Source organism: Gallus gallus, chromosome 8 (genome assembly GCF_016699485.2).
Source record: "Gallus gallus isolate bGalGal1 chromosome 8, bGalGal1.mat.broiler.GRCg7b, whole genome shotgun sequence".
In the NCBI taxonomy this organism is placed as follows: domain Eukaryota; kingdom Metazoa; phylum Chordata; class Aves; order Galliformes; family Phasianidae; genus Gallus; species Gallus gallus.
This window is the reverse complement of record NC_052539.1, coordinates 25,658,316-25,682,541: the sequence shown is the minus strand read 5'-3', so window position 1 is coordinate 25,682,541 and position 24,226 is coordinate 25,658,316. Positions and strand designations below refer to the sequence as shown.

At 43.0% G+C, this 24,226-nt stretch overlaps 1 protein-coding gene across 24 annotated transcripts in view; it reads left to right on the top strand.

Moving 5' to 3' along the window:
- The window catches only part of DAB1 (DAB1, reelin adaptor protein), a 372,324-nt gene that overhangs the window by 223,497 nt on the left and 124,601 nt on the right, over positions 1–24,226 (top strand). For 4 of the 24 annotated variants that reach the window (XM_040704458.2, XM_040704453.2, XM_046944200.1 and 1 more), the window contains exons 3-4: positions 21,599–21,747; positions 22,921–23,113. The exons of 14 other annotated variants lie outside the window; for them this stretch is intronic. Coding sequence is in view for 3 of the 10 variants with exons in the window: in XM_046944210.1 (XP_046800166.1) it covers positions 23,479–23,563 (85 nt within the window). In the remaining 7 variants the exon portion in view is untranslated. Of the gene's footprint in view, positions 1–21,598; positions 21,748–22,920; positions 23,114–23,412; positions 23,564–24,226 lie in introns of those variants that run through there. 6 more of the 24 variants (XM_046944210.1, XM_015290938.4, XM_015290918.4 and 3 more) reach the window with 2 other exon arrangements.

Below are 24,226 nucleotides of genomic sequence, written 5' to 3'. Positions count from 1 at the left end.
GGGAACCAAAATTACCCTTTCTATTCAAACAGCCCAGTTCTCTATTACATTTGCATTAAAAAGGGGCCTGAGATTAGGTTGCCTTTGTGCTAGGCAGTGTACCAGCACATAACAAGAAATAGGTCCTGGCCCAAAGAGGTTACAGTGTAAATTAGTCAGAAGAGAAGAGAAAGGCAGTGCTTTTTATTTTTCTTTTTTCCCTAGGAGGAAATGAAGCATGGAATGAGTTACATAGCAGAAGTACATAGACTTAACTGTGAATGAGTTGGAAAAGTCCAGGTCCATGTGTTATGCTGCCGAAAGGAAAGCACTTAGTCATTTGCTTATTTTGCTTCTAGAAGCAGGACTCCAGCAGACTCCGATGATAGGGGGGACACAGACTTATCTGAAGTCTGTTGAGGCTTCTACATGGAGGTAGCATTCTAATAACCATCAGACCAGAACATGGCACTCACAGCATTGCTTCCAGCCCAGCTTCTCCTACTGGGAAGCCCCAAAACCTTGGGGCCCAAGGGGTAAGCCCAGCACCCCTGCACCCTGTCACTGGTCCTAAGAGTGCCCAAGGCAAGCGGGTACCAGTGGCACTGATTCCCAAGCAGGACAGCTCATGAGATTTTGGGAAACAAGAGCATGGAAGGTTAAAGCACCTAAGTGACAATAAATCAATATTTTTCTGTGTGAATCTATTTTGTCAGAAATTTTCTGATGAATGCTGCTAAAAGCAGCTCCTCCGTCACTATTTATCAAGGGAAGGTCCTAAGGGGTAGGCAGTAAGGTGAAGGTAGGGAGAAGATGGTGTTGGCCTTCCAGCTCTACCCTGCTCCCCGCTCCCAGGGCTTCTTCTGGGTCCTCTTGTGCTGAGCAGTTCAAAGGAGAGCTGCCTGCAGCTCCTGGCCCTTCCCTTCCCCTTCTCTTTCCCCTTTCCTTTTCTCTCCCCTTTTCCTCCACACCTCTTTTCTCTTTTCTCTCCTTTCTATTTTCTGGCTGAATTTTCCTGCCTTACATCAGCTTGCTCTTGCTGGGAGGATAATGAAGCCCTGAAGTAATCATTCATTTCAACGCCTCCATATCTTTGTCTGTAGGTAGAGGTCATTTTTCCGACCCTCAAGAATGAATTCTACATCCTCATCAAATCTCACTTTTTTACTTAAAGTACAGCCGTTGGTCTCCTCTTTTATTTTCAGCTATTCATATTACTTTTCCCCTGCAAAATCCATGGGTAGAATCTCGTTTCTATGAATTTATTGGCAAACAAGCCAACATCTCACCTCCCATGTTAGGGAAGAGACCTTTCACCACTGCTGCAGGATGAACTGCCCTCAGCCAAGAGCTCTGAAGAGCTTGGAGCACAGCCAGACGGGGAAACAAGGTTGTTATTGGCATGATTTTAATCATGATAGACAATTAGCAAAGCTTAATTATATTGAGACAGAAAATCAGAGCAAGTGGCAGTAATGAATTTTCCCAGTAAATCTCCTGTGCTTCAAAATAAAACTAGCTGACCTATAAATACAATGAAATTAGAAGAGGTGCTTACCCGTATGTCTTAGCTCTGTGCCTCTCACTGATGGTTCTGCTCTGAGTCTCTGCTTAAATATCTTTCTCTTGAGGAGTAATAATCCTAGGAACAGTATTGCGTTCTAGCCATTTAGATGACAGCCTGTGTCATAAGTGGCAAGAAGAAGGTGCTTTTTTTTTTTCCCTATAGCTGAACTTGGTAGTATTAGAAGTTAATAGGATTACAGAGGCACGGATTTTTAACATGCTGCTGTGAGCTAAAATAAATATTATTTAGAATTTCAGAAGTGGGTTATTTTTTTAAGGTTGTGGAAATCTTGAGTATTTCCAGAGGAATTTCTGGTTAAAATGAAAATACTGAATTGAGTGCTATCGGCCTTAGAAGATTTCAGAGAGCGTTTCACTGTTGGTAGCCTATAGGTCTGGTGCTCAGTGGGGAGGGAAAGCATCTGGCTTAAATCAAGAGTGCAATTTAAATCATTAAAACTTTTCATAGCCCTGTAATAAGAGAGCTTATAAAACAAAGAAGCTTCTGGTGAAAGCCAAGGAGCCCCTGTGAGCAGTTTTATGTCTCACATCTGTACCTGGAAGCTGAGCTTTGTAGCAGTGTGAGGGGCTTGGCTCTTTACCTGGGGGGCAGAATGCATTCCCAGCCACAGTGAGTCCCAGTGCTGTGAGCAGTGGGCTCCAAGCTCTGCCCATGGCCAAGGGCAGGGCTCAGCCCTGCCTGTCACCCCGTGTGATTTTCTAGCAGTCGTGAGGATTTGCCGGTGCTTTTACCTCTGCAGATCAGCTTTTCTGTTCTCGGATGCGGATCTGCCTGGCACGTCCATTGCAATAAAGTCAGCCCAAATTCACATTGAACTTAGGTATTCAGATCCAAGAACTGTCACATCCAAGGCTTTAACGTGGAACTCTCCTCAATTCGCCTTTCCTCAGCCTCACGTCCAGACCATTGAAACAGATGTGACTGAAGATGTGCTCATGCAGAGATCCTAATTTTGCCTGGCAAATCGTATTTCCCCAAACAGAGGAGGAAACCTGATAGAGTGTTGCATCCCAAACCATCTCCAAAACCCAATTAACCCACTGCATCATCTATAACTATTCCTGTTAGGCACTCAGAGCCTAAGCCAGGATGCAGAGCAGGATTCTTTTTTGGGGGGAAGGCTGCACTGTGAGTAGTGACAAACAACTCATTGCCAGCGGGAAAAATCCCTTAAAACTGAAAGCAAAATGCTTTAGCATTTCAAATAGCTAATGCTGTGAGATCAAGTGAAGTGCTTTGCTTTAGGAAGTGAAATGAATCTGTTTGACGGGATATTTCATTAATCGGTTTTAAGTTTTAGCAGTTCAGTTTTACATTTCCATTAATATTGTAGTATCATAGGAATTTGAGATAATATTATGGGGATTATTACACACGAGTCACTAATAGCAGGGAAGATGTAAAAATTCATTACTGCCATTGAATTTTAGAGCAACGTTAAGTCAACCCAGTTATGTGTGATTTGTGTGCAGAGGTGGATAAGGAGCTCGAGGACTTTCATCTGTGCGTTGTTGTGTTACTGAGCCAGCAGAGTTTCTGTCATGACAGCATTCAACCGACTTGTGCTCCACGTTACACCGCTGTAAATCCTATGGAGATACCTTGGATTGAGAATCATAGACTCATAGAATCATAGAGTGGCCTGGGTTGAAAAGGACCATAATGATCACTGAGTTTCAACCCCCCTACTATGTGCAGGGTCGCCTGCACTAGACCAGGCTGCCCAGAGCCACATCCAACCTGGCCTTGAATGCCTCCAGGGATGGAAGCAGCCTTGTCTTATGCAGTGCTTTGCTAGTGCTTCCCATTCAGAATTAAGAACACAGAGAAAATGAACCAAGTCCCATTTTTATTATTTGCTTAGGGCAAAATCATGTAATTAGCAGAACAGGTTGATAGGTGAAAAGGAGCAGCTTGCATTGCTATCTTTTCTGTGGTCCCTCTTCAGGGGTTGAATTTCTGGAACCAGAGTTAAAGCTAAAATTATGACAGAAAGAGGCAAATATGTATTTGGCTCTGAACACTGTGTTTAGCTGGGATGTCACAGCCTCACTGATATCCATACAGGCACATCACTATTCCACCAGCTGAACAACCACCCACCATTTGCTCTGGCTGCTAAATTCAGCCCCTCTGAATTAAAGTACTGTATAGGCACCAATTCCATTTCTTTCTATTAAGTTTCCTTACCAATACAAAGCTGTTAGGGCATAGAATAGAATCACAGAATCATAGAATGCCCTGTGTTGAAAGGGACAACAATGATCATCTAGTTTCATCCCCCCTGCTATGTGCAGGGTCGCCAACCAGCAGACCAGGCTGCCCAGAGCCACATCCATCCTGACCTTGAATGCCTCCAGGGATGGGGCATCCACAACCTCCTTGGGCAACCTGTTCCAGTGCGTCACCACCCTCTGGGTGAAAAACTTCCTCCCGAAGAAAACATCTACTCACAAGGAAGCCCATGCCCTGGCCCTGCCGTTGTTCTGCTGGTGAAGTGCTTTTCCCCTCTACAGGCTCAGTGATATGAGTGCTTGGAAACAACGACCCCCCACGTGCTGAGTGCTGTAGGTGTGCCTGCCTCCACCTGGCTCCCAGCTGGCTGGGAAATGAGAATATGCTTTTTTGTTTGTTTTGTAATAAGCATCCTAAAATCTTTATGACCTTTTCTTTGTAGACTCTAGCACCTTTGTGGTTTGGACTGCTCGCTTAGGAGCTAGGCACTGATTTCGAATGCTGGAGCTGCCCTTTTTATTGGCTTTGTATCAATAAAAGGAGATAACCCATTCTCTCCTCAGGAGGTTAACAAACAGTTGTGGGAAGCTTGTTCTCTGTAACGCTGAGTGCCAGTCTGCTAACCTGGATTTACACAAGTGCACACAGGGGGAGAACACCCTACTACTTACACATGCTTAAAGTCATCAAGATTGCTGTAGTAGAAGAGAATTGACTGAGTGAGTGATCAGACACACAGCTGTGCCAGCAGCTCAGCACTGGGGCTGGAGGATGGGAGTGAGCAATGTCACTCAGCCTCTCTCAGAATCACATAGCCAAGGCAGAGGCAATGGCCAGAAGTGTTTCTGCAGTGGTAGATTTTGTGCTACGAATTCCTCCAGATTATGCTTTGAGTGGTCTTAGCTTCAATGAACCTTTCATCTGGGGGCACGAGGGACTTCTTGCATCTGTAGTAGTTAAGGAAATGAATGCAAAAGCATAGCTGGGGTTAAAGGAAGATCAATGAGGGGGTGCAGTGGACCATTTATTCTTTTTATTTCTGTTTTTGTCAATGGTTAGTAACTTTAATTCGTGTAGAAGAAACTCGCTGTGAAATGCTGTGCCTGTAAGTGCCAGCCTCCTGTCAGGCTGTGGTTAGCACCTCAGGACTTCCATTTTTAGGAAAGAAAAGAACCCTAGCATACATAAGAACAGTAGCAAACCCCTCCTGTGCTTTAATGTTTATTGGGGGCTGTGGGATAGAGAGGTCTGTGGGTCAATTATGCATTGCACACACACACACAAAAAAAAAGGAATTTCCTTTCAGGTTTTTCTTTTTTTTTTTTTGGTCTGAATTCCACAGAACTGATTAAGGAAATGGCTATATGCCTGTGTTGTACCATTCATTTCCTGCCCTCCCATTCCTGCTCTAAACCAAACAGGCTCAGTAGTACAAGCTCAACCATTTGGGAGCTGCATTGGGCTGACCCCAAAGGTGAGCACATCTCATCCAAGCTCAGGTCAGTGCCTGCTGCTGCACAGGGCCTTTCCCTCTCCCCTTGGATGCGGTTCCCCTCTGCCATCCCTCCATTCTGCCAAAATAAACCCAGGTTAACACAGGTGGAACCATGCTGACCCACAGCAGACGATGCAGGCATGGCCTGCATGGGTCAAGGCTGCAAGCTGTGAAACCAGGCAGCTTATTTTTAGCATATTCCCAGGCTGACTTATCAGCGAAGCACTTTGAGGTAACAACTTTGGCGTGTTTGATGATTGTTCATTTTGAAAGATGTCATTTTCAGAATTTCTGGAAGTTTCAGAGCAGCCCCCTGGGAGATCTGTTCCATGCCAAAATGTCATTTCACATTCTGAACTACATACTCCCTCGTACTTTTGCTTTATAAATGTTTCATAGCACCTGCATTTTTTATCGTTGCACTTTTATGTGACCTATGAGTTCCTCGTAGGTAACCTCGAAGGGAAGTAAGTCATATTTTTTTTTAAATTGGCTTTTTCCTCTGTCAGGAGATAAAGCCTCCACCCAGTTATTTCTCCCCCATGCATAGATATTTGTATTAATATTTTAGCATGTTTATGGTGTAACTCATAGATCCGAGTTAAGATTAAAACAAGTGCGGCCTTGAAAATGAATGCTTTGTTTTCCTTTTTTCCCATTAGTTGTTGTAATCAGGCCTTATTTCTTCAGTAGTAGATCAATCTCCCAGTATTTTCTGCAAGTCATCAAACTTCATCCTCAGGCTGTAACTACGTGTGAAATCCTGCCTGATTGCTCTGCTGACAGCCAACATAAAACAACCCGAGCTAATACTTGCGTTGCCATCACACGTGCAATGAGCTCCATTGGATCATTAATGGGATTTCCTTTCATTGAACTGTCATTAAGAGGAAGGGCAGTGAATTCTTTCAGCTTTAGGTTAGTGGGGAAATATTGGTGGTAGGTGGACTGTTGGAAATAGATGATCTTGGAAGTCTTTTCCAACCTTGGCAATTCTGTGATTCAATGATTCCCACCGAAGCTTGTAGCATGGGTACATAAGCATCAAGTGCCAACATGTAGCTCTGAAAATAAAAATAATTATTAATAATGACACAAAATGAGGTGAATAGCATGGAGATGTAAGTAACAACTTTCATCATCTAGTTGAAGCAGCGCTTTCCCCAGCCCTGATGAAATGGGGGTGAGGATGGACTGGGGCTGGGGCTGGAGCTCTAAGCTGCCCTCCTGCAGCCTGCATGGAGCAGGGCTCAGTCACGGGCACAGACTTGCTCAGTTGCTTTTGATCTCCACTGTTTAGAACTCTTCCATTTTGTAAGAATAAATATTTATGGAGCTGAAGGGGAGAGGAATGAGAGACTGAATGCTCGGACTGGAATGAGGGAGGGCACCAGCTCAAACCTGGGTTTCCCTTATCTTAGTCTCTTTCATGGATTTGATCAAAAATTTCATCCTAGATGTATAAAATGTTTGCAAAAAAAATGTTTTAGGCAAACTGATGTTTTTAATGGAGCAGGTCGTGCTGGTCAGAGTGCAGCTGCAAACTGGGAAGGAGAGAGTTTTCTCATTAATGTGCTGGTTGCACAACGATGCTGAGGTCGTAAATTCCTGTTTTCAGGGGGTGTCTGTACTCTGCAGCTGGGAAGCCAAGCCTGCTCCTTCCCAATCTGTTTGGGTTTTGCATTTTGTTTTTCCCACAAATAACTTTTTCAGGATTTATTGGTTCCCAGAGTTCTGTCTTGGGTTTTTGCTTCCTACTGAGTTGTGCATACGATGGTAATAATAAGATCTGATGGATATGTCTTTCCTTAGAGCTACAAAGTCATGAACTCCAGGGTAGTATTTCCACCTCACAGCAAGCTTCAATGCAGAAGTGGTAATGCCTCTGGGCAGCCTTGGGCTGCTGTGTTAGGAGGAACACTGGGTGCCCCCCACAGTGCTGATTTAAGCTCTAAAGTTAAAATTATTTTTAAGGACTCAAGACACAGGAAATCTCTAAGATTAACCCTCCCCCCAGAGCTGACATTGGTTATCAGGTGTCCCACCAAACTTTTTCAGATAGCACTGGCTAAAAGTGTCCCAAAGAGCAAATAACTGATTGCTTCACATCAAAGATGAGTCCTGGAAGATATTTCTCCATAATTTAACTGTCAGGAGGAAGAGACTGGTCTCAGAGGCAAATAGGGCCTGTGGAAGAATATGTTATTTTTATGATGCTAATGGAAACTACAGTGCTAAACTGTCATCCTAGCTTCCATTTCCCACTCTGGCTGGATGAGGGAGATGCGTGCTCCTGCCCACCACTCCTTGCACAGCTCCCCTCTGCACTAAGGATGTTTCCATAACCAAGAATGCTGAATGATTTCCAGAATCATAGCACATGTCCAGAATCATTATGCTTGCACTTGCTCCCTGCTCCACTACTTTCTGGACCATGCTGTCAATGGGAAGGAGTCAATTCCACGAACTGGTTGCTTTGGAGCTATAAATAGGGAAATAAAGCATTTGTGGTTTAAACAGGCTTTTGACAAAGTCAAGGAAATCAAGAAAAACGTTTGTCAGTGTCTGGAAGTAGACTCCCAAGTGCTAGTATATTGGATAGTACACCAGAAAGGCATATTATTTCCAACAGCATGCAACGCTTTGTGTAAGGCTGTAGAAAGAGCCCTGACTGGAAAATGACAAAGTTGTCTTGATGATGTCTCCCTATCAAGAACAGATCTGGAATAACAAAAGACAACAGGGTTTGTTCTGAGTGAGCATTCTTGTTTACTTTAAGCTTAAACAATGTCTTTTTAAACAGCGAAGAAATTTTGCAAGACACAAGCATTGAGGGAAGTGAGAAATGGTTGTTTCTGTTGAAAAATTCATTTAATTTGCATTCTGTTTGAAAATGAATCATTAAGTTAGTATATATGTTTAAAATGCAGTCACCAGGACCCAAGTCAGAGTGTGTACTTTACTATGTTTGTATGAAGTATTTATAATCTAAGAAATAATTCAGAATACACAACTCAAGAAAACTAGTGAGAAACGGGCAACAGGAACGGGCAAAATTCATGTGGAGTTTGCAGTGAACTTATGAATACAAGGGGAATTTGGGGCAATTATTATATATGTTTACCTAAATTTTATGCTTTCCTACAAACCCATTTATGGTCAAAGTTGGTTTAACCCACTTTGGCCTTTTGTTTTCACTGTTCAGAATGAAGTCTGCATAATGCTAACAAGCTAAGGGACTTAGGAGCCAATTAACTATGTACCTCTTAATGTGGCCAGAATGAACCCAATGTTGGCTTCGACATGCTTGTTTTTACAGACACTTTGCTGTGCATAGACCTGTAGATATTAAAGCTGCTCTTGGAAGAGTCCATGCTCTTGCCCAGCCATGGGCCATGGTGGGCCCTGTGTCCAGCCTTGCTCTAACTGCACCCCTAGGGCCGTGTATTGCCATTTCAGCTTTCTCATGATGCTTTTCTCTGACAAACTTAACTACTCCATCTCCTTTTGTTTTCATCTCATTAGGTCACACAGTAACACTCTTTTTCCACGTTCAGAAAACACAAACTGGAATAACAGAGTTGTTGCTATCACAACATGTATTCCAGGATCCCTTTCAGCCAAAGGCTGTACTGTCTGTGTATGGGATTGATGGGTTCCTCAGGGCTCTGGGCCTGTTGACCTGTTTTTTTGCTGCATCTAATAGGACAAACTCCACTTGGTCTTTGGGTCTCAAAGCAACAAAGTAAACTTCTATGATTTTCCACAGTGTATGGCCTGAAGGTTATGAGTTAAAAAAAAGAAGAGTAGCACCAAATCTCTCAATGCCAGCATTTAGAAAGCATGTGGACAGGTGAAGAACGTCAGCCCAGAACCTGTACCTTTGATTTTATAGCAAGTATTTGAGAATGCGAGTTAGGTAAAGACTTTCTTTCCAAATATTTAAAGGGATGTAGAATATCTAAAATGATGATTAATATGTATGAAAATATGTAATAAATCCAGTGCTACAGATAAGGCTTTTTTTTCCCACTTGATCTTTTAATGGAGACATAAGTTATTAATTTCTGCTACTGAAATGTAAACATTCTTAGCAAGCTCTTATTCAGCAGGCTTTATAGCTTCAAACTGAATGATTTTTGAACACCTTCTAAGTACATTCAGATTCCATTCTTTATGAATCACAGCTTCTCATGTCCTAAGAAGCCTAAAAAGACCACAAAAATCACTTGTTCTGAAAGGGTTCAGGTGGAAAAGCTGAGAAAAGAGTAGTATGGCTCCCTTACGACTGCAGGAAGTAATATCCATTTAATTTCCAAAGGCGAAAAAGAAATTGGCAGGCTTCACTAGAATACATCCTTTAGAAGCTATTACAGAGCTATCTCACCAAAAAGACTATTTTTAATTATGCTTATGGGATAAGAAATATAAACAAGAAAACAGTTTGATCAGACTGGGAGGGCTCTTCCGCAGCTGATTCTGTTGTGAGATGATCCAATGGGAACTCATTTTCCTGCTGTGTAAGTTATGTTTATTGTACATTATCCCCACGCTGTATCATGTACCTCATATATTTTACTTTATGGGACAAATCAGATAACAGTTTAAGGCTGAGTGGTAGCTGACTATATATATTCCTAGCTAGTTAAACCACTGGTTGTCAATAGGCATCTTTCATGTGAAAGGCAATTTCAAGGGGATGAGATTCTATCTAACAGAAGTACTTCAAGTACATTCTTATACTTGCTCACATGCAGTATTTCATAGCTATCTATGCAGAAGATAGATGTGAAAGATACAATTACTGAAAATCCTTCTGCTTGCTTGTGTGCTGGGATTTTTCTTTTCTTTTCTTTTTTGGCTCAGAGAAGGATTTCAAATGATTGCCCTTACACAAAAATGATAAAATGAAATATATATATAAGTATTTTTGTAAAAGCAGCCTTGTCTATTCTTCATTTTCTTGTTGCTGGGCAGGATTTTGTAGTGCATGTGCAAATGTTTGTTTATATTTGATACCCCACGAGCAGTGTGATAATTACCAATTTTTGTTGGATCAATTCCAGCAAAGAGATAATAATAGATTTTGGTTACTTATGGCTTGTAAATTGAAAATAATTCATTGCAAGTCAAAAATATGAATCCAATATCCTTATGGCTTTTCTGCACGTGTTTAATTGGATGTTGAGAAACCAACAAATGTATTTACAGAATAAAAAGGTTGTCTCATAAAGAGAAAATTGGCTGAAAGAACTTAATCTTTTAATCCGTGCCCATAGTGACTTAGAAAATGCGAGGCTGTGATGTTTCCAGACTGATTTTGTTTACTCTGCTGTATTGATACAAAATTATATTGATAGTATTAACTTCTGTCTTAAATGTTCTCCCTCCTGGCTGTTGGTATATGCGGCGTCTTTCCTTCTTTCATTTCCTGTTCTTTTCATTAAGGGATGATAACAGGGCAATGTCTATTCCAGTTCTACTGTCTTGAGACACTTTTGTGTGGGTTTTGTGTGCCTTGTAGAACCATAGAATGGCTTGGGTTGGAAGGGACTTCAATGATCATCAAGCTCCAACCCCCCTCTCACACACAGGGCCACCATCTCCTACATTTAATACTAGACCAGGCTGCCCAGGGCCCCATCCAACCTGGCCTTGAACACCTCCAGGTTTGGTGCATCCACAACCTCTCTGGGCAGCCTGCTCAGCACCTCACCACTCTCTTGCCTTCCAGAATAATAGTAGTAACAAACTTGCCATCAGATCTGGGAGGGGAAGCCACTTCAAAATTATTAACTGCACACTCAGTAGGAGTTCCTCTGTGTGCTTCACCAGCACTGACTCATCAAAGTTTATGGCGTGTCTTCAGGTGGCTGGAAGCTCTCCCATACCCATCAGAGAAATGGAGACACAGGGCAATACAACACAGAGCTCTGTACTTAGGCTGTGTCAGAGCTGCCCAAGTATGAGAAAAGAGGCAATGAATTCCAAGCATGACATTCTTCTGTTTCCCTGGGAAAAGATCTTATAGTAACATAACCAGTAACTATTTTTGTACTGTTGGAAGGTGTTAGCTACGTTGGTCCATCAGCAATGTTTTGCAGCATACATATCCAATACCACAGATATATTCTCTTGTGAGCTTTTTCTACAACCCTGTGTTGCTCTCTGCTCTGTAATTGTACCAATCCATGGTATACTGGTTATTTTCCCCAGCTGACCTTTGCTTTTCACTGACATTTGCAAAATGTGACCAAAAACAGACTAAATAGATGTTAACTGCAAAATCTTTTCACTGCTCTTCTACTAAAACTAAAACAAGACCACAACCACTTTCTGAACCTGCAGAATGGGAAGGAAAATGCAAAAAGCTCAGATATTTGCTTTTGCTACACTACCTCCAAATGCACTTAGAGGCATTGACCACTTGCTTAATTTTATGTACTGATTTACACAGATCTATTCTAAGTAATGAGGAGCCCAGCTGGTACAAATCGTTACCAAATGCCTTTCATAGCCACCTTTAGCTGGAGAACATTTGTTCTATTTTAACAGAGAACAAATTGTTTCAAATCATACTGGAGTCTCTCCAAAGTATTGAACACAATTTTATCAACTGTTTGGAAAGGAGAAGTTAATTTACACCCTTCTCTACTGCCAGATGTGTGCTCTGACAGGTTGTGATATAGCAGATCCCAGTCTCCCAGTGCCCCCCAGCTTTTGGGTGGAGAAGACATTTCCTTGCTGGGTAAAGCAACCTTGGCAGCAAAAGCTGCTCAACAACCTATTTATTAGTATCTGTACTCCTCCCCTGCTGTTATATTAATATAATGAATTGCTCACAGGTGCTTCAAATGAGGTTTAGATGATCACTGGGAGCTTTGTTACTCAAACAAGCCAAATTGAAAGGAGCAGATGCAGTAGGAACAGTCCCCTAGCAAAAGTATACAGTATGACTTAATGAAGGTCATTTTGCACATTTTGGCCTGATGACCCCAAGAACAATAAGACTTTCATTATTTTACTGTTTCTAGACAGAAAGGTGATTGCTTCCTGCCCACTTGCCTTGATTTTTTTTTAGATGCCTTTATTACATCATTGGGAGCCCTTAATTGCATTTAATCCTACTCCCTTTTAGCTGAAATTAGATAGTTCCCAAAAGATTGTTGCTAAACTGTGCTCTAAGTCATGTTTGAGCTTTAATGTTCTTCTTTGCGGTGATGTTTAAATCACAGTGAGAATTCAAACACGAGCCTAGGTGAATATAGAGTAAAATGGACATTCTTGGCTGGAAATGCAGACCACGTATAAGAGAGGAGCTGGAGGTCGTGCCAGATGTCTGGCCTGAATGCTTCCTACAGCTAATATTTGTACAGTCCAAAGCTCGTGTTTTTCTCCTCTTCCCCTGCTTTGTGACAAACACAGAGAAACTAACAAAGTGCCATTTTTCCAGAAGGGCATGTGTACGCAATTAGCTTAGTGAATGCTGATTAACTGGTCTGCAAGGTCCCTTCAAAGGCTGTTTGCAATGCCAAAGAGCTGCAGTGTCTGGAGGAGGAGCAATGCACCGTAGAGGAGTCGTTCTGAACTGAAGGCATCATACCTGCATAGTCAGAGGCCTGTGTCCTTCCTGCTTGGCTTTGCATAGATTTCCCAGTGATTCCATGGGAAAGTTCAATTATTCTCAAAGCCCCGAAGCTTCTTATTGTAGGGACAGGGAGAAAGATGTTTTCTTACTGTGTTTTCTGTCTGTGTTTCATTTTTGCTTTTTTGACACAAGGCTCTCCTCTTGCTTTATGTCATTCACTGCTCATCGTAAAGGGATTCCGGTCCCAGCTGAAGCCTCTAAGGTACTATAATAATTGCAATAAATGTGGAGGCTACCATACCCAAATAGCTGCTTAACACTCCCTCCCCCAAATTGAAAAGAAAAGTGGCTTTCATTCCCTTGCTTATGATGTTTAAAGGGAATGCACTAAGGTCATCATGGGCATCAAAGGCCCATCTTTGCATCGCTTGACTGTCTACTTGCCAAGTCCTCTAACGTGTATGCTTTGATAGTTCAGTGACAGATATCACCAAGGAGAAAGGACAGTGTTTTAACCTTGAGTACATATTGCAGGAGAAAATTACATAGAAAAACCACGTACAACGCCTGTGCAATGAGCCGAAGAAAAGGATCTTCATTGGGCTTTTCATCTAGAGGGGGCTTTGGAAGGTGCTGACAAACGTGGTTGTTTTTTACGATGCAGTGGGCAGTGATGGAAGTACCAACAGGATACCATTCTTGCCTGGAAGTATTACTGATGAGAGTTGAATTTATACTTTACAATGTGGGCACAATACTCTTTGCTCTTCCCAGAAGAGCCAGATTTTTGTTCATTCTGCAGCAGTGTTCCTCCTTCCTTGCTCCTGCAGGACATAGTGCATTCATGGAGTTCAAGATTTGATACATCCTAAATCTTGAGTGGGTTTTAATATGGAAGGTGCATATTCGGATGCTTTTCTGGCTTGTGCATCACTAGTCACTGTTTATAAATTTTACTCTGGGCTCCTGGGGTAGGTCTCTCTTTCAACTTATTGGGTGTTATGGCAGAGTTCACAGAATGGAGCAAGAAGTAATGGTTGAATTCAACCGTGAAAACTACCATTGCTTGGTTTGCCTGTGACATCTGTTATATCCTGTTGTGCATGTGATGAAGGGTAGATTTTGTTTTATTTTGAAATCTGTTGGTGAGTTTGAATAGTATCTAAAATGATTGATGGTTCATCAAATCACATACAAAGCACTTGCTCCCTGAATCAACGCAAAATGATCTTCTAAAAGTGTAGCGAATTAGAGTTCCACAGAGAGTGTGTTCAATTTCCTGGCTATCCTGGAGGCCAAGCAATGAGTAGCTGTGTCAGCAAAAATCCCCATGGATTAGAAAAAGGAGATGTTAATAGAGTAGGAAAAGTGGGAAGATGGATTTATGGCTACTTGGATGAAAATATTAGCAACTTCTGTTTACTGGTACAGTTTAATTTCAGCGTATTTTCTCATGAGCTTAACTTTCTCCAACCCAAGTCATTGTTGTGCCCTCCTGGGAAATTCCATATTGCACATATATGCAGACAACAACACGCAGGACTGGAGCATACGAGACTACAGATCTGAAGTTAGCAGAAGGGCACGAGGCTGAGGAAGCTGAATGCTTCCCTTCTCTCATCCAGTATGCACCCTTGCATATGTGTTCCTGGTCATGCTGTGAGTTTTACAGCTCTTTCTTCCTCATCAACAGAGCAGATGGATCTAGTCTAGCTTCCACCCACTCCTGAGCTGTATTATTTATTGACATTTCTCAGTCCCAAACACTTCTATTTCAGCAGACAAACTATTCAGTTGAATGCTATAGATTTTTAGTAATCCATTATCCGTTTAATCAAATTTGGAAAGATTTTCTTCCTTGCAAAAGACCACATCTGCAATGTATTCAAAGTCCAGAACGAACATGTTACAAGCTCAAAAGCCTTGCTTATTAAACAACATGGATTATAATCTGCTCTGAAAGCTGACATACATCTTGGTGAGTTTGTTCAAATTTAAGTTGAGGAAATAAACTCCACTGTATAGGAAGATATACATGAGAAATGAAGGAATCAGGAAGGAATGGGTTATTTGATTTAACACTAACTCGCATTTCTTCTCATTCTTTTCATATCTGTGATTCAGTGTAGCTTATCTGATTACCAATGCTGCTGTTTCTGTCACTTTTGCTAGAGGTTGGCACACAGATTCAAATCTTGGTGCACAATATGTGTAAAAATAAGCCTTCCAAAAGTTACAAGAGTACCTCCTTAGCATCTAAAGTTGGAATTTGACCCTCAGATCAAGTATAAAAGGTGCCATGGTATTTTCTGACTTGTTGAATGTTGCTCTGATATGGACATATACCACCTTAAAGTCTGCTTTGCTACAGAAATGCCAGAGAAATGATAAATCTGAAAAATTGTGGCCCCTTCTCTGTATATGCTGCATGGTCACAAACTGAGCCTTAAGCATAGGTCTTTTTAAATCCTACTTGTTAATGATCTTTTAAAATGTCATATTTCTGTATCAGTGGATGAAGAAGACTTTAAAACTGAGAGGTATAGGTTCTGTCTTGGCTCTATCATAATTTCCTATTGAATGTAAATAAGAATAGTCGGAAATAAAAGTAAGGTAGGCATTTAGGAACATAAACTGTGCCACTGAACAGTTTTCTGATACCAATAAATACTGTGCATTTAGGGTGAGTTGTTAAACCTGTGTTTTTTCTCAAGCTAAAGTTATAATCTGTTTTAAGTGCAGGGTTGTATTTTGAGGTAAACAGTAAAAACCTCTTTAGAAATGAAGCCCTGATCTAGCTGACATCTATAAATTCATTATAAAATCTAAATGCTTCAAATATCCTTCACTTCAATTGTAATTTTAAGGTTTTTATTATCGCTCTGAGTTGCTAAGCTGGCACTTGTAATTTATATTTCTACCTGAAAAGCCTGAAGAGGAAAAAAAAATATGAATGCCAAACGTCAGAAAACATGATTTGTCAAGTTTTGAAATGCATATGAAAACATCACCTTAGGCAAATATATTGGGATGAGCCCTGGCGTGCTGCAGACCTTTTGCAAGCCTGTACTGTGCAGTGGCTGGGGATGTGGAGCCCCAGGGTGCAGCCTTTTCTAGATAAAGAGCAAACTGACATCCCAGGGACTACTTTTTACCTTTGCGTTAACTCCTCAGTGTGTTGCAGGGGTACCAGACGACAAGAGATCTTGTATTTGAACTGCAGGCGTTAGCCCTGCTGGTTGGTAACAGCTGTGTCCTCTGGTTGTTGGTGAAGCAGCCTTACGTCCCTTAGTTCCTTGGATGCAACACAGCCTGGAGCCTGCAGGGCCAGTGGGGTGTGAGGATGGCCCCATGGACTCAGTCCCACTGCTGCTCAGCATGAAGGAGCCATGGCCAGGCAGTCTATAATTAGCGAAAGAGGGAATACATCTGCGTTTTGAAGTGCCAGTGTTGGTTCAGAGGAGATGTCCATGATTTGGTACTCAGGAGCGGAGCTGGATGCTCAGAATGTAGTGAGAGGCTAAAAGGAGAAGTCAGAAATGTAGGCAGTAAAAGCAAATAAATGTACCAGTTCCTACTGAAACAATAGATTTCTAGGTGTTTTATTCTTAAAAGGTAATTGATTAAGGATCGATTTCATAGTTTCTAAGGTAGTTGTTTGTAGTAGTGGGTTCAGCTGACTTGGAAACGGGTGAAGCAGCTTTCAAAGGAAATTGTTAGGAATCTTTTCCAGCACCAAACAGAAATAGCACATTAAATCTTATTTGAAGATGCCTTGTTCAGCTGGTGCTCAGAATACCACACTGAGGGCATTTTTCTGGATGAGTCTGAGGTTAAGAAAAATACCTATTGAACAACTAGTGCCTCTTACCTCAGCACTCGAGTTTTCCTCAGAGGTCTTCCATCCAATTACTGACCAGATCCAGCGATATTTAACTTATCAGATCTGACAAGAGCTGAACCCAGGGTAGAACGACTGCTTAAACATTTATTTGTGTCAATGACACGTTTAAAACTCTCTGCTCTGTCTAAATATTTAAAGGAAAATATAAAGAGGAAAATGTAATGTGACATAGGAGGAAATGAAAAGCAACCGTACTTGTTGAGGACATTCACTGCACACAATTGCTGTCTTTTGAATAGCTGTTATTTTGGCAGAAATTGAGGGGGACGCAGCCCTAAACATCATGTTTGTCTGTCTCTTTCTAACAAAAAAGAAAAGATTTTTACAATGGTAGGTAAATCTTTTGCTGTCAAATTCTCAGAACATGACAACAGCCAAGATCTCTAGGAAACTCGAAGACTGAAGGTATTGACTGTAAAGCTAACATCTGAAAATAAAGAAATGATGAAGATAAATGTATGCTTAGATAGAAGAAGTTTCAGTATTGCTCAAATTCAGGGAGTTTAAGTGGTTGTTCAAGTAGGCTATATAGAATCATAGAATGGCTTGGGGTGGAAGGGACCTCAAAGATCATCAAGCTCCAACCCCCCTGCTGCAGGCAGGGCCACCAACCTCCATATCTATTACTAGATCAGGCTGCCCAGAGCCCCATCCATCCCAGACACCTGGAAATACATATTTGTGTTGTCTGTAGGCTGTGCAAGGTATTTGAGCACACTTTCATCACAGGGCCCTCAGGGGCAGAGATCAAGCTGTGCCTGTGTGCTGTGATGAAGATCTCAACAGCATGTTGTGGATCCTTTCCACATTCCCTTGCTGCCCAAATGGATGTCAGGGAGGGGGAAACTGCAAAGGGAAATGGTAGGCATCCAAGGTTCTCTCTGCCACTGAGTGATGTGCATGGACTCCTCACTCCTCTACAGAAAACAGACATCTTTACAAGATGTGTATCACAGCTACTGGAAATTTACTTGGCGGGGAAGGGAAAGATGTCACAAGTTAGTAAAGTTGCTCACTTCCTACCTTCCCTTTTGTTTCAATTTTATATAAAGCAAAAAATAAATCTTAAGCAATGCAGCTAAATGTACACAGCAACACAAAAGGGAAAAAAAAGTGTAGGTGAGAATTTCAAACAGATCTTCAAAGCTGCCACCCCTCTGCCCCTTTTACTCTCTAATTCTGAATAAAGCCAAATTTCAAAGTTTTTTTTAAAACAGCTCGTCTGCATTTCTCATGGGTAGATATATTTTCCATAGGAGGTACAGATTTTCCACAGTAGATATCCTTTACTGTCAGTTTACACGTATTAAACTATTGTTAGTGCTTTCTGCAGTAATACAGAACACGTGGGCTTTCAGTAGATAAAGGATGCTGAAATTTTTCTTCATCCCTGAACTTTTCCTAGAAAGGAGATTAAATTCAGAGGTTTCTCTGTGTGGATCATCAGTGATGTCTGGAGGGGATGACAGAACAATGCAAACTCGGAATGCATGCGTATATCATGTTCTTAGCGACAAGCTCTCTGTTGGAATCTGACACTATGTTTGCAAAAGCAAACCCATTCTAAATTAGTTTGCAGTTAATTGGCTGTGAAGGGAAATGCACCTTGCCAAAGAGGATTTGAAATATGAAGCAGTTTGGATATGTGAAGAAGTCGATCTCTGTACTTGAAGAATCGCTGGCTCTTTCATGGGCATCTGGGCAATAGTATGCTTCTTAATCTGCTGTGCCTTCACAAATTCCATGATTTGGCAAGGTAGACATCCACTTACTGCCCTTTGCTTGAAGGCTGATTTTAGAGGGATAGTTGTAAGCTGTATGTTGGAGCAGTTCATTTGCAATTGAGGAAGGAGGTTTCATTATGGAGATTTCAGCAGTGTTTTCATAGAATCACATGAATTACAGAATGACTTGGGTTGGAAGGGGCCTCAAGGATCACGAAGCTTCAACCCACAGGCAGGTCCAGCAACCTCCACATTTAATACCAAACCAGGCTGCCCAGAGCCTCATCCAACCTGGCCTTGAACACCTCCAGGGATGGACGGGGCATCCACAATCACTCTGGGCAACTGTTCCAGCACCTCACCACTCATTATAAAGAACTTCCCCCTGACATCCGACCTAAATCTTCCTTCCTTCAACTTAAAACCATTTTCCCTTGAAATATTTTCAAGGGGAATCTTCATGGGGTTTTGAATATGTGGTGGAGAACGACAGGAACTAGCAGATATAATGTAAAAAACTTTTTCCTATTTTTCTATCTCAAAAAGTCACATCTATAGCAGTGGTTAGCATGTATGTCATGTTGTATGTCCTTTTCAGTCTCTGTAGTCTTTCTAAAAAAAAAAAAAAAAAAGTGGAGAAAGTCTTATAGTATGGTATATAGCGTGGATATAGATATACCATATATAGATATGGTATATAGCGTGGTAGAGATTGACAGAGAAAAAACTCAGGTTGACTTACCCAGGGTCACACAGGGCTGGAATCTGAACCAGGTCCTTGAAAACTTTTGGCATGTCTAACTACATGATCATGCAAGCTTTGTTGATTAGTATGACAGGAAGAACTCCTTCAATGACCAGCCCATGACGCAGTAGGAACGTACAGAGTTCCATCTTCAGAAACCAGTGGTGGGTGTCTGGCTCTTTCCAGACTTAAATTTCATTTGCAGTATGTTCATGTGCTGGCTTTTAACAGACGTCTGTGGCTTTTCAGAATCATACATCTGTTTCACTGAATTGCACTGTATGGTCAGGAATTATCATCACCACTCTCCAATATGAAAAACCTCACTACCAGAAGATAGAGGGCTTCTTATTTTCTATGAAGCAGCACTGCCATTTTTCTGCATAGATCTTTTTGAAGGGCAAGAGCAGCATTCAGCAATGTACTCTTTTCAGTGACCCATTAGCCTAGTAAGTATCTTTAAGAAAATATCCCTTCCAGGAGTTCTTTCATGGAATGAGAGAGCTGCAATAGAGAACTGTGTTTCCTTCCATTTGATAAAATACAGGATGAATACCAAATCACGACTAATTCTCCTAAATGGCTAAGGAACTAACTGTGTGACTACAATGGTATGAGGGGCTACATGACTACTGGTAACTACCATTACTACTGATAATGCAGCAGGTATTATTTGCCGTCACTGCCTAATTGCTTAAGAGGAACTCATCAAAAACTGGAAGCACTATTGTGTCAGCAGCTATTCACATGGAGTATCTCCAGAGCCATCAGATGATCCTGCTGTGGGCTACAATATGTATCAGTAAAAGCAAAGAGTGGTTCTATGAGGAAGCTGTCATGTTGAAAACTCAGTTGACAGGAGACGGTCTGCACACTGTTCTGTGTCTTAATGAGACGTTAACGACAGAAACCATGGCAGATTCTCATCAGATATTTCAAAACTCACTGCAAGAATTGCACTTGGTAAAGTGCAACAAATATCTTTTGTTCCTGAATTCTTTGCAAGTGTGACCTACAGCTCTTTAACTAACATCTCCCCAAACCTACTTGTCATATTGTTCGCTAGCCCTTTGTAATCACAACTCAAGATACATGAATTAGTTTAATGAAAATAACCCCCCATTTTCTGTCTCAGAGAATGCCCAATTCTCATTAATACTAATGGCTATTACACACACGCGCTGACAGTAACCTCACAGGTTTTATGGCTTACTGATTTACCAATTATGCAGGCTGATGTTAGTTTTATGGTGTGGACCCTGCCTTCACATTTCACATGATAAACACACAGGCTTGCATCTGGACGAAACGCAGTGGATTAAATAAAAGAAAACTTTCTCCCTGCCCAGCAGAACGCTTACAATTTGCACAAAATTTAATTCAAGGCCAGGCTGGATGTGGCTCTGGGCAGCCTGGTCTGGTGGTTGGCTACCCTGCACATAACAGGGGGGTTGAACTTGATGACCGTTGTGGTCCTTTTCAACTCAGGCCATTCTATGATTCTATGATAAGTGGAGCAGATTTTAGGAAGGGAAACTATCTTTCACCAAATGCTCCTTGTTTGAGATTGCTCTGAATGGAAACCAGCTCCATTCTCAGCTTGTGTGGTGTTGATTAATCAACATGTGAGGTGAGAGCAAGAAGTGTTGTGAGTACCCTCTTTTTAGGGGGTGAGAAAACTGCATTAGGAAGTTCCCTTGTGACTCCCCTCATCAGCAGGCAGATGTTCTTGCCTAGTGCAGTACTCCTTACTGCAGTTTACTAGCAACTGCAGATCTTACTGTAAATGGGGTAATAAAACAAATTACTTCGAATACACATGTGTGGGGATCAGTAGTGGGAATTTTAGGGGTATCTTGAGGTATTTCTTTGAATAATATGCTCACTGCTGTTGTTTGTATCTTTGAACTCCTCGCTGTCTCCACTAGCAAGTACTGGGACCCTCAGCTAGCTTATGATCCTGTTAGCTCAAATCTCATCAAGAGCTGAGAAGGTGATGCTGCTTTCCTTTCATAAGTGTTAGCGGACTGAGTGCTGCTGAGGTCCTTACTGGAAAATAGCTTAAGAGATCCACTTACCTTTGTTCCTATCTGTAGCTACTCAGTGGTTCCCAAAAATGATGTGTTCAGCCTACAGTCGGTGTTTTATGCCTCTGTTTGTGATGGTAGAGCAGTACCTCATCAGACAGGAGAACACAGGAATGTTGTGTTTAAGCAAGCTTCACAGACAAAACAGAAGAAGTCTGTGGAAATCTCCACACCACATTTCTTGCTCTTGGTCATGGTTTTTTTGTTTGTTTGTTTGTTTGTTTTTTGTTTTGTTTTGTTTTGTTTTTTTCAGCAGAGAGGAAGAACTGACCATATAAGTGTTCCAATGTGAGAAACTGTGTTGCGAAGTTGTGGCCCAAAACTATTTTACATCAATTGCTTATGGCAACTCCTGCATAATGGAGGAACTCAATGAAGAATGCAGTTCATATTCCTTTTCAGGTCTGTTTTACTTTCATAGTTTTTCAGGTTTTTTCCTTTTTTTTTTTTTCTTTTTTTTTTCTTTCAAGCGGGAAATTGCATGGTATAATTACAAGTTCATTTGCATTCATATTACAAGCTGTGAGCAAGTACGTTATTTTATATTTAAAAAATATTGTTACCAAGTGTGACTTGCATCCATAAATTTCCAGCATGGGAATGGAGTCTATGCTTACTGCAAGTCCCTTCTCTTGTTCACCAACAGCCAGCACCCTTCCTCTAAAAAGCAGGACATCAGGGAGGTCAGCAGCATGGAAAATGCAACTTCATTTTATAGTGCAACAAGCAAGGGTGTAGAGCAGCTCAGTGATTGTTTTCCCAACACCAAATGTGTCTTTTGAGAATTGAAGTTCAGAAACATTTTGTCTGGCTTAATGCTTACAGACAAGCATGGCCGAATGTCATCTAGGGGATGCTGTTATTTCCTAATGGAAAAGTGTCCTCTGTTTGTTGACTTTTTTCTTCAGTCTCTTGTCTCTTTGAGATGACAAAATTCACTCCAGTGGAAAACATTGCTGCAGTCATTTTACTACAGGGACTTAGGTTGTTTAAACCCACATTAGAATAAGGGGGTTCCATTGATAAGCTCATCTTTCATTTCTTTGATGAATGGAATTGAAGAGAATGGTTCTATAGTAGAAGTCTCCACTCCACCACATGCCTCTATGAGCATATAAGACAGCCCGTGAGCATCTTTCTGCCTGGTGAGCATCCTGCTGATCACTGGCTGATCATAATCATAGAATGGCTTGGGTTGGAAGGGATCCCAAGGATCATGAAGTTCCAACCCCCCCACCACAGGCAGGGCCGCCAACCTTCACATTTAATACCAGACCAGGCTGCCCAGGGCCCCATCCAACCTGGCCTTGAACACCTGATGGCTGTGTCAAGGAGCAGTAGTGGTGTACTTAGCATGATATCTTGCTGGTACCTTTCAATGAGGTTGGAGCCATCTCCACACTCAGGTCCTGGAGGTGAATCACATTGATCTGGCGGCTCCAAAAAGCTTTTCTTTCAGTAATTTACCTCAGTTAGCTGGAGCTGAGCTGCTTTTATGCCTCGACTGGAGATAATACTAGTGAAATAGCAATAACCTCACCAATGTAGTTCTCTTCTGTATGTAAATCCTTTCAGGAAGTGCATGACAGCCTCCGTTTTCTATGGTCTCCGTTTGTAAAGAAGCTGTTATCACAGAATAAGTTTAATGGGTCGTGAATTTTGTGTTGAAAGGAGTGTCTCACTCTGACTTCTGATCCGCCTGCAATAGACCTACTGGCTCGGCAGCAAGTGCGTTAGGCTAAATATGCTTCCTCCATTGACTCTGAAGGTAACGGCCTTAAATGCCTCATTAAATTTTCACGGGTGACTGAGAGAAGCCATGAGAAAAACACCACGCTGGCAGCGGGGTGACAGCGGGGCCTGCGGACCCCTCCCAGCAGCGAACCCCACGGCCGGGGGCAGCGCGGCCGCGGAGCCCCGAGGGAGGGCCGGGTTCCACGCGTGGGCAGGGGCCGCCCCCCGTCCCCAGCCCTGCGAGGGGGAGGGGGGAGGAGGAGGAGGAGACCGACCCCCGGCAGCAGCCTTCCTCCGCCGCACGCCTCCCTATCCCCTCCCTCTGGCCTCAGCGCCGCACTGGCGGGGCCGGAGAGGGCAGGCGGCGCGGGAAGGCGGCTCTCCCAGCATGGACGAGCCATGTGTATCCTAAGGAATAACAGCAGCTGCTGCGCCCACGATGGGGAGCAGAGGAATGCGCGGAGGAGAGGGCTCGCTGGGGCAGGTGAGGAAGCGGCTCTCAGCGCGGATGCCGGGGGTGGGGGGAGGGTGTCGTCCTCGGGGGCGAGCGCAGCCGGAGGGACCCGTTCCCTGCCGGGGAAAGGCAGGGGCTCTCCGGTGGAAGTTTTTTTCGCCGCTCGGAGGAGGAAAGGGGCTGAAATCTCTACAAGTCGCGGCAACTTGCGGGTTTCCCCCGAGTCCCAGGGGCAGAAGCGGCTGCGTTCAGCCCCTCCAGCCCCGGACGCTCTGCGCTGCGGTGCTGTATGCTGTGCGGGGTTCCCCACTTCGCTGCCGCTCCCCCCACCCCGGGCCGGGGCCGCTCCGCGGGTCGCTGCCGCCCCCCAGCTGGGAGCGCCGATCTCGTTCCGCTGCCGGCTTCGCCCCGGCCCCGCGGGCTGTCAGCGCCCCGGGCACCGGGCACGGCTCCGCGCCGCGGCGGTCAGGCTGCGCCGTCGCTGCTCTCCCCGTGAAGGCGCAGTCGGGGTGGGAGACGCCGCGCTGAGGAGCGGAGGGGAAATGGCGCCGGGAGCTGAGGGTCCGCTGCCCCGGACCCTCCCCAGAACCACCCGTTCAGCTCCCGGGGCAAGGGAGCACGAACGGCTTTAACCTGCGAGCAGACGGCTGCGGAGCCGGGACAGCCCCCACGGGCACGGGGAGCTGAGGGGCC